This window comes from Nipponia nippon, unplaced genomic scaffold (genome assembly GCF_047370975.1).
Source record: "Nipponia nippon isolate SJK-2023a ecotype South Korea unplaced genomic scaffold, ASM4737097v1 scaffold_8, whole genome shotgun sequence".
In the NCBI taxonomy this organism is placed as follows: Eukaryota; Metazoa; Chordata; class Aves; order Pelecaniformes; family Threskiornithidae; genus Nipponia; species Nipponia nippon.
Genome location: NW_028262402.1, coordinates 46,127,558 through 46,138,683, shown reverse-complemented (window position 1 = coordinate 46,138,683; position 11,126 = coordinate 46,127,558). Strand labels below are relative to the sequence as shown.

General features: G+C 34.6%; 1 protein-coding gene across 12 annotated transcripts in view; it reads left to right on the top strand.

The window, feature by feature from the left end:
* The window catches only part of JAK2 (Janus kinase 2), a 93,355-nt gene that overhangs the window by 65,655 nt on the left and 16,574 nt on the right, over positions 1–11,126 (top strand). For all 12 annotated transcript variants that reach the window (XM_087741464.1, XM_087741469.1, XM_087741468.1 and 9 more), the window contains 9 exons: positions 184–370; positions 1,826–1,953; positions 2,474–2,608; positions 4,221–4,308; positions 6,372–6,499; positions 7,306–7,444; positions 8,747–8,898; positions 9,959–10,109; positions 10,801–10,937. In XM_087741464.1, the coding sequence (XP_087597590.1) occupies positions 184–370; positions 1,826–1,953; positions 2,474–2,608; positions 4,221–4,308; positions 6,372–6,499; positions 7,306–7,444; positions 8,747–8,898; positions 9,959–10,109; positions 10,801–10,937 (1,245 nt within the window). The remainder of the gene's footprint in view (positions 1–183; positions 371–1,825; positions 1,954–2,473; positions 2,609–4,220; positions 4,309–6,371; positions 6,500–7,305; positions 7,445–8,746; positions 8,899–9,958; positions 10,110–10,800; positions 10,938–11,126) is intronic.

Here is an 11,126-nt window from a genome sequence, read left to right as displayed (position 1 = left end):
AGTGATGGGAGTAGAATCATGTTTTCTCAGAATCAATATTACATTGTGTTAACAAAATAATGAATTATGGTAATATTTTGCTGAAGCATTCTTTCTTTAATGAGTAGAGTAGTATACATTTGAATAAGCTTTTAAATATTAAATATTGATCAATTTTATTTTTAATGGAAAAAATTTCTGCAGCGTGAGAATACCACTGATTATAAGCACTGCTTAATTACGAAGAATGAGAATGGAGAATATAATCTTAGTGGAACCAAGAGAAGTTTTGGTAATCTTAAGGATCTGTTGACCTGTTACCAGACAGAAACTGTCCGTTCAGACAGCATAATTTTCCAGTTCATCAAGTGCTGTCCTCCAAAACCAAAAGGTAAGAGAAAGTTTATTTCTAAGCAGAAGGATTTCCAACTTTTAGATCGAAGATTGAAAAGTAAGTTAATATTAAATGACTCTCAGGTAGGTAGATATGTATGTTTGTGAGGGTTTTTTTTTTTTAACTTCACTGACTTACTTGTTCATCTTCTTAGTCATAGTTTTCAGTCCTAGTGTCTGCCAAATTTTACTTTGTTATAAGATGGTCTTCCAGAAAGAATCATGGTAGCCAGTTTCATGATTAGAAGCAAAACTGGTTTCTTAATTGCAGTGGACTGTGTGCAGCAGCATGTCTTGAGATGGAAAGAGCTACTAAATGTATAATTTCTCACTGAGGATACTTCCATAAGGAATGGAACCAACAATGCCAGTGAATTTCTTTCATTGTTTGTTGACATCTTAGCTGAATTATGCCAAGGCTGCAGTGTGATTTCAACTTCTTTTTAACACTGAAAAGTACACATGGAATAGAGCTCCTGCATGAGGAGTGGATTTTTCTTGAATTTACATTAAAGGTTTTTGCCTAGCTTTGATATTCATAATATCTTTCTCCTTTATGAATTCTGATAACGTTTGCCTTTTTTGCGTATATAAGTAGTACGACTTACAGTTAATATTAGTTAGTCTTTGTCTCTATCCAAGTCCCTATTCAAACAAAAACTTGAGAGAACAGACTTAGATATCAGTTTTACCTCTCAAATTTGATGGAAATCAGCCATTGGATTAAAAAACTTTAAAAATATTTGCCAAGTAAATACGTACATTACAAAGAATAATTTTTTAACCTTATTTCCATTGAAATCAAACAAAAATGTATATGCATCAGAATTAAAAATTATTGAATAAATATAATCGCACATGCATGCACGCACACATATACCCACAGATACATACCTATCAGCTTTAGTTTTACTAACAGACCTGCTCTATTTTGTGGAGAGCCTTTTTTCAAAGTCACTCGAAGAATAATTACTCTGGTGAACATAAGGCAGTGAGGATCACTAAAGCGCTGCCAGGGCAAAAATATGTAAAAGCTTTAAAGAGGCATCAGAAAGACATGCACATCTTTAACAGAATGACTTCGTAATATAAACAAAGCAGGTGAGTTACATCCCCTTTTCCATCCCTGATTGTTATTACAAATACAGCAGAAGTTAAAATGTGAAAGAAGGCAGGAATATTTTCAGAATGTTTTCAAAAGTAGGAGTACTTAAGAAACTTAATAGCTTGAGTGAACCTAAATGCTTTTGCTGAATAGAAAAAAAAATCAAACTTTGAATTTGTTTAATGAAATACTATGTGGCTTTTTGAATAAACTGATCTCAATGTGATATCTTCTTTTTGTTGGATTAACGGCTTCTCATTAATAATCCTTCTGAAATAATATTGTTTTAGTTTTATATTTTACAAATTTACTTTGTTTTTCTTTTCCCCACCCTCTTTCTTCTCCCAGATAAATCAAATCTCCTAGTCTTCAGAAGCAATAGTGTTTCTGATGTACCTTCATCACCTACGCTACAGAGACACAATAATGTCAACCAGATGGTCTTTCACAAAATCCGGAATGAGGACTTAATATTCGTAAGTCCATTAATTGCTTCTTCCAGTGCATTGGTGGTTCCAGTGGTTGGTTTAATATACACTAAGTATTAAAAAACTCAGTATATTTTTAAAAGAGCCTTATCTGAACTAGGAGACTTTGCTGTAATCTTTCCTTAGAGTTGTGAGAGAAAATTTTTTTTAATTTTCCATTGATACAAATAACGTTTTTTTTTTTTTTAAAAAGAATTGTCCTTTTGACTCCAATAGCAGTTGTTTTCTTTACTTCTAGGGATGTCTAAATACATCTTAATAGCAGCAATTCCTTGCTTTCTGGTTCTTGCAGCAAGTTATTTTCTGAGATCTTTGAGGAGTCAGTAAAAAATAAGCAAAGATTTAAGCTGTTTCTGTTATAGTTGCTTCCTTGTCCCCTTAGTCTGACTCTAGAGGCGTGCTAGCTATAAAGATTTGCATATGTGTTACTTAGAGTGGTTCTTTAAGAGATATTTTGCAAAACAGACATTTCTGATTTTTTCCCATTTGTGTCCTTCCTATCTTTTAGGAGGAGAGTCTTGGACAGGGCACATTTACTAAGATTTTCAAAGGTGTAAGGAAAGAAGTTGGAGACTATGGCCAGCTCCATCAAACTGAAGTTCTTTTAAAGGTGCTGGATAAAGTGCATAGAAACTACTCTGAGGTTGGTGTGATTCTTGACTGCTGTGCAACATTTGTCCTTGCTATGTTGACCATTACTTTTCTTAAAATAAATGAGTATGTATTATATGGTAGAGGGTTGTATGTTGAACCAAGCTCATTCTTGGCCTTGTGACACTGGGAGGATGGATTTGAGACTGGTGTTGGGAAGTACACCTATCTACTTTTATTTCCCCTCTCCCCACCATCTGTCAGAGAATTCAGAGCTACCCACTGAGAGCCAGAGAACTGTTTGTTTATATGATACCAGTAGCCCAGGAGAGGTGGTATGGCCACAGTAAATTCACCTGGCCTTTGCCAGTAAATTCATTATGTACAGATGAGGGACCAACATTTATGGAAAATTACTTTCTTTTGGTAGACTGTCTTCAGTGTTTTGGAGTCATACTGATTCTCCAGTAAAATCAAGAATTCACATAAAGTCATAAAAAACCAGAATTATTTATGTATGAGAAACACTTGCAATATGTAGAATCATCCATATTCACTTATTTTTCACTGTTTGAGTGAAGCTGTGAGCAAACATAAAATGCCTTTGTGCAAAAACTAACACACTGGTAATGTAATTGAGCCCAAGATTGTGTATGTGAGAATTTAATTTTAAAGACTTTAACAAGATGTGGTAGTGTTTAATATATTCATGTAACTTTATATGGCTGTTTATTGTTTATTTTGATGATATAATTGTATCAAATTCCTAATTAATGTAGCTGTATTTACAGCAAGCCAAGAGAACCAGTGTATTGTTTACAGAACTTTTCAATCACTTAAGACATATCTATATAAAAATGTAAGCAAAGAAGGAAAAGACGTTTCGGAGAGCTAATAGTCATAAGCAATGTAGGCATACACTTTGGACAATTGAAAACAACAAAGGAACTATAACCCATATTTTAATTTTAATAAGCTGGGTGATATACTTGCATTCTAAAGTTAAGTGAGAATCAGTTGTTAAAAAGACTAAGAGTACAGAAATACAAATATAGTCACCAAAAGGAAAATGTGCTGATTTTGACCGTGTTTTGTTGGGTGAATAATGAGTACCTAGGCAAGTGCAGTTGGAGATGCCGCTGAAGAAAATAAAAAAATTACTGAAGAAATAAAAGTATCTGAAACATTCCTGACAAGGTTAGGTAAGGTCTTGCAGTAGTGAATCAGTGATATAATACTTCTTGTCCTTTAACTTAATAATATGCTATGAAGAAATAAATTGGAAACTGAATAGTGCATTATGAAAGAATAAATTGGAAACCAAATAGTGCGTCATGAATTTGTCTGCTGTTTACTTTACTTAGTTAACTGAAATGGAAGGAAAGATTCTTTTTAAAATGTGGAGATACACCTGCCTCCAGAAAAAGATTGCTAACCTCTCTGGAATCTGGATTAGCAGTTATTTTTAAACAACAACAACAAAACAAAAAAACCCAACCTAAACCAACCACAAACAATATAAAATATGTTACACAGGGTCTTTGCAATGAGATGGAAGTTGAAATGTTTTAAAAAATGCACATGGTTTTCATAAATTTATTAGAAATCATGTAATATTTTCACTGATATTTATTCTCTCTCCATCTCTCTCTCCTTCCTCAAAGTCCTTCTTCGAGGCAGCAAGCATGATGAGCCAGCTTTCTTACAAACATTTGGTGTTAAATTATGGGGTCTGTGTATGTGGAGAGGAGAGTAAGTAGAAATCAATTATCTTTTTGTACTAATTTTATACAGCTGTCCTGAGAGTTTGCCATTGGTTCTGGGTAAAAGCAGGGAAAAGAAACAAAACAAAACAACATGGCACACCAGCTGGACACCCAATACGTGTTCACATTGCAGGAGTCTTGGTGTCTGAGAACTAGTTACTATGGTGATAACAAAGAAAATGGAAAGATTGCATAAATACAGTCAGTGTGAATAGTAACCTTTGTAAATGACTGTCATGTCTGTTCTATCTGAAAATCTCACTTCTGAAAAGTTTTGCTGAACTTCTGAAACAACCTTTTGAAATTCCAGAAAAATTCCACCTCTACATTGTATCAACTGTGGTTAGCTAGAAGGGTAAGTGCTTGGCTACCCAAGAAAATCTTCATTTACTATGATCAGAAACACAGAAACTGCCACCCTTTCCCACCCATGTGCTGACTTTGCAAGCACAAATATAGCTTTGGGAAGTTTGGTTTAGAGATCCCATTCTGAGAACATGAGGTCCCATTATTTCAACAAAAACATTACAACATGTTAACAAACGTAAAATCTTTGCATTGTCTACAGAAGTAGAATGTGTTTTCAGTTTAGCTTACTACATTGTGACTATTTATTAATAAGGCTTTTAAGAACACCTGAAATACATTTATAACATCTTGTAATAAAATCTTAATTTTGGATGGTTGTCATACACTTACGTGTGCAATCTTCGAGTATGCGCTGCTTAAACCTTAGGCAGGTTTTCTTCTTCATTCAGTCTTTGGGCAGAAATGTTAGTTTGTCCTAAAACCATTTTTTTACTGTGATTAGAAATTTGTAACAAAAGGAAGCATTTTATAATAACTGTATAAGCATATTATGTAGACAGTGGCCTGCATTAAGAGAGAAGGAATTTGCAAAAGGGAGGGTGGATTCTGTATCAGGAGTTGCTTCTCTTAGGAGACTGGAAAAGGCACAGCACCATGCTTGGCCAAGAAGTTGTTATGCCAGTTTCTTTGCAAAAATGCCCACGAGTGTTTTTTCTAGTTTATTCTTTGTACCATGCGTGAGGACTATATATAAAATTTCAGGTAGAACATGTGTATAAGTTAAAAAAAAAAAATTATCTAAAGATGTACATGGTTATTTACTTCTCCTTTAGATCACAGTTGCCCTCTATAGACAGTTCTATTTCTGAAGGCAAGAGACTTATTACAGTTTAGTAGGAGGCAGTTGCTAAGAAGCAGAAAGAGGCTGTTACTTTTTCTGCAGGTTACACACTTGATGTACAGATTTGATGAAAATCACTTCACATAATTGAAAAAAAAAGTAGTTTGCTGTCTATAAAATGAATTTGTTATAAAAATCACATAGTGTCCAGTGTCTTTGGAGTCTAAATGAGAAACACTGCAATGTGAGCGTCTTGCGGCTGAAGGCAAGAGTTCAGTCATGCAGTTTGAAATTGTTGTATTGAAACTGATGAAGACTGTGCAGTACTATGAAATGGTTCTTGCTTCTTGGGTTATTTGCTGGATGACTGCATGGAGGGATATGTCCTATATGTACACAATTTTTTTTTTTTAGTGCAAATATTAGTCTGTTTTCAAGAAGAGCATCTTCTGTCACCAAAGCATTGTATTTTTCGCTAAGAATGTAGATTGTAAACAACTATGAAGTGAATGACTTGAATGTTATTTGACTCGCTACGTTGATATTGCTGTACACTACTATGCTTTATCAGAAGTTATGTTATTTACTGTGCCTTTCAAATGAGGGTGGAAGGATGCTCAGTGGATTTGTTAAGGTGGAAACCTATTCTGTAAAAAACTTTAAATCTAGTAATTTTGCATTTGAGAAGAAATTAGGCAAACTTCTACCCCCTGAAGAAGTATAAGGAACATAGAATATTTGTGGCAATACTTAGATGTCATATAGCTTTGAATTTTTAGTTAGTTCACCAACAGGGTATCAAAGAAAGAGATGGGTAGTACTAGAGTAATTAATCTGTCCTGAAATTCCATTAGCTGTTGTTGGTTTTAATTGTTACTCTTTTTAATATTTTATATCAGACATCCTTGTACAAGAATATGTAAAATTTGGATCCTTGGACACATACTTGAAAAAGAACAAAAATGTTATCAATATCTTGTGGAAGCTGGAAGTAGCCAAACAGTTGGCATTAGCCATGCATTTTCTGGTAAGTAGTTTATTCTTCTTTGTTAGTGGCTGAATTTAAGTGTTTCAGGCCAATACATGTAGAATGGCTGAGCTATTACCCTTCTTCTTGAAACTGTGGAAGGTATTTGAAAATAGACTGGGCATATACTAAATAGTCAGTGGATAGCGAAGGACAGACCTCTGTATCTTGCACAAAGTGTTATCGAATTTTCTGTTCTTTTTTAACGTTTTATATTTTAGCATGAAATAAGAACACATTTCCAGTAAAAATTCTCCCTGTCACCCCCCCAGGAATCAGTCCTTCCTGATTTTCCCATATCAGCTCATGATGCTGAACATTAAACTGTTTCCTGGCAATGTTAGTAGTAGTTAACCACTGGGAGGGGAAAACATTGTATTGGTCAAACTGCTGGTACATTCTTTTTGTGCATTAGGTCCCAACCGTACAGTCTGTTTAATTCAACACAAAGGCCATTAATTGAGACAGGATATGATATATTAAATGAATCTTCCCTTTAACAGAATTTAAATATTCTTATATTCATTTTAAAAGGATCATACTGATGGATTAGTATTCTTCTGAGTTAACATACAACAAATAGTTTTAAACTCGAAACTTGAGGTAGAGAATCAAAATGAATGAAAATTGGCTAGAAACTATGACTGAGAGGAACTGATGAGATGTCTGAGATGTGAACAACTTAATCTATGATCATTATTTTCTTTGCTGATGTTTCCCTTGTGCTGTAAAGTATTGGTTTTTAAATACCTCTTCAACCATAAGATTTTTTTTGTCGGTATGTAAAAGATAATTTCTGTTCATAGGAGGATAAAGGCCTTGTTCATGGGAATGTCTGTGCAAAAAACATCTTGCTTATCAGAGAGGAAGACAGGAAGTCTGGAAACCTTCCATTTATAAAACTAAGTGATCCTGGGATCAGTATTACAGTTTTGCCAAGAGATAGTAAGTCTTTGTGTCAACTTTCTTGTTTAATGCTTCTAACTTGAAAAATAAGTTTGTTTTTTCTGACCACTATCTAAGGTACTTCTGTTACAGTAAGTTTCTTCATCCATCTGTCACTTTAAAATAATCTCTGCTGTCCTAGTCAGCAGTTTTGAGAGTATCTTCTTTATCAGCATATAGCTACAGGAAATAAAGCCACAGTTCTCCATTGTGTGAGGTTTTTTTTCTTGCTGTTCTCATTTTCAACTTTTTCTTCACTGGCACTACTATTAGTATGCTGTAAGGTACCATGAGTAAGTCTGTTGCATCTGCAGGTAGCTGCTGGACTTTGTATCCTGTTATTGATCAAGATTAAATTGTTGTATTTTATAGCTTGGAGAAGCTTTCAGAGCTGAAAGTAAATGCACTTTTGAAAATGCTGCCTGGCAGTTGAAAATCATTTTCAGTACATTTCTCGGTGAATACCTGAGGCCATTTGGTGCTAAAAATACTGGCTTATCATCTGCCATTGGGGTTGTTCTAATGCTTTATAAACAGCAAAATTAATTAAATTAAAAGAAGTGAAAAGTGCGTGCAAGATTGTTATGCTAATGAAACCGAAATAACCTTACTATTCTTTATCTAGTATTTTAATTGTTTTGGAAAAATGAACACACTTTATACTCGGTAATTTTATACATGCCAAAAGAAATAAGAGACTATAAGCAATGCAGTGTCATTATTTTCCAATAAACTGTTTAAACTCTCCCTTTTTAAATGAGAAGCCTACATTAATCTTACGAGATCTCATTTTAAGGAGCTCTCAGTCTACATCAGTACAATACCGTCTTTTATCTTGTTACTACAATCAGTATCAAAAGTTTAAAAATCAAATGGTATGAAATTCCTTGTTATGGCGCCTTTTGCTGTGCCATAATGTGCCAACTACTAGCAAAGTACTTTTTACTCTTTGCCATCTAGTTCCTTTGTGGTAGCTACTAAATCTTGGTAACACTGGGGGAAATACAGAAGTTGGAACAAAAATATAGCATGGAAATGATGTTAAGGCAGTTTTATAACATTAGGCTTATTTTACAATAAAACTAATGGTCCTCTACTCTGATTCATAAATAATACTTTTGTACATATTCTGTAGCTTTTTTTTTTTAGTCAGGAACAAAAACTTGGAAAGGTATTAAAGCCATGTTACAGAATGAAATACCTATATATACTAAAGTCATTTTTACTAAATCAAATCTGTTACAGAATTTTCTGGGTTTATTATTCATCTTAACATCATGTTTCCTTTGCATGATTGCACAGTTCTTCTTGAGAGAATACCATGGGTTCCACCTGAATGTATTGAGAATCCCAAACAATTAAGCTTGGCCACAGACAAATGGAGTTTTGGTACTACTTTGTGGGAAATCTGCAGTGGAGGAGACAAACCTCTGAGTGCGCTGGATTCTTCAAGAGTAAGTATTACTAGGTCTGCAGTCATAACAGTTTTTTGGACACTTCTAATTTAAAACATCTGCTGTTGTAACTATATCAGCTTGTAACTTTGTGGCCCATGACCACTGTAGGAAAAGGACACTTTTACTGGTAGATAATGATCAGAAGTGATGATTTGAAGTTTGGGTTTATGTTTGATTTTTATGGGAACAAAGTACAGCATTGGCAGCATTACCTTGTTTGTGTTTCTGTTGCTTTGTTGCAACAGTGCATCACTTTAAACAGAAAGTATTCCTAACAATGTACGAGGATTTTAATTGGCATTATTCTAGTAATTTAATATCTTAAATACTGTAAGACTTTGTGTGTTGCAGATAATTCTACTGTTTTAGCTGAATCAGAAATGTTAACCTTGTCTCAACAAGGGACAGGGGGTGGAGGGGAAACACATTCCCTAAAAATATTATTTCTTATTTGCTTCCTTAGTTGGAAGCAAAAAGATGATTTCCTTTACTATACTACAAAAAGATTTGTAGTAGTATTTTTGTAAATGGACTGTTACCTTCTCACAAACCCTGATCTGATTTCTCAGGTGTTGTAATACTCTTTTCCAATAAGCTCCAAGGTCTACTTAGGCCTAGCTTATAGATACCTAGGTATTTCAGAAGTTGCCCTCCTCTCCTGTAGTAATCCACATTCTTTCCTAATACTTACGAAGCTTTTTACAACTGGAGGAGCTAAGGCAGCTCACAGGTGGATAGACTTTCTGCTGGACCCATCTAGTTGAGGTTTTATGACATTACCAATAAAGGATACATGATCTTTCTCATTATCTTTCTCTGTTTTCTTATCTTCCACCAGTAACTGACTGGGAATTTCTGAACTGATTACTCTAAATTGTGCCAATCTTGCTACATTGTCAGCCTTGGCTTTTGACGTAAATTGGTCAGATGTATGTTCAGTGAGATAACAAATCTAGGTTGAGAACTGTATTTTTTTGGCTGCTCTGGTGAGAATGTTAAGACTTCTGCAGCTCTTCATGGTTTTATATTAAAATGGCTTTTATGTATTTAATTCTAGAAACTACAGTTTTATGAAGATAGGCACCAGCTTCCTGCCCCCAACTGGACAGAACTAGCAAACCTTATAAACAACTGTATGGATTACGAGCCAGATTTCAGGCCTTCATTTAGAGCAATTATACGTGACTTGAATAGTTTGTTCACTCCAGGTGAGTCTGTGATACAAGAGTGCGTGGGCAAAAAGAACCGTGATTCCTATTGATTCATTTTCATATGGTGCCTTTCTTTTTCATATGTTGACCCACAACCACTGTCCAAAGCAGCCCTGGAAATCTTAAGTTCATAAGGACACTGTGTTACTGCTTTTTAGTTTCTTCTAAAAGAGAACACATCAAAAGTTAGCAGTATCGTTCAAAGTAGTTTTCTCATTTGGTTAATGTCTATCCCAAACATTCTAGTTTCTTAACTAAATATGTTAGGATTGTGTCTTTCTTTTTTCTCTCAATAAAATAAACAGGTATCTTTCTTTTTTCCAAGTGGAAGGTGTGCGTTATCACAAGCCTTTGAAATTTACATTTCTCCCCTCTGCAGTAGTGGAGCTGTTGCACAGTAGTTGCTAGATTTGAAGTACAATAGGCCTGCAAAAAGGAAAATTGGGAAATTAAAGGAAGACTTGATATGAGTCAAGACAAATAATTTGGCTTTTTTGTAATACGTGTTTGTCTTTGACTGCAAATTACTCCAGAGAAATTAAGGTGGTTGTTAATATTGTACTGAGCTTGGGGTATGCTGAGCAAAGGTAGAACATGCCATGATTGTAATAAGTTTCTTCATGCTCCTGTTTCGTTCTCTATGCCTCCTGTTCCCTTTCTCTCTTCCCTTCTTCCTCCAACCCCTCAGATTACGAGCTATTGACAGAAAGTGATATGTTGCCAAATATGAGAATTGGAGCACTTGGATTTTCTGGCGCTTTTGAAGATCGGGACCCAACACAATTTGAAGAAAGACATCTTAAGTTTTTACAGCAACTTGGCAAGGTAGGATGTTTTGAAATTCTCTAATTGCTTAGGAAAGAACTATCTTTTTCAGTTATCTTCTAATGACCCCATGTACATTATTTACATTGAAGATTCTGTTACAGAAATTAATTTCAGTCATATCTGACCACAACGTGCAGTTCCTTTTAGATCTTATTTCAGTTTCACAATATCATTAGGTAGAAAAAA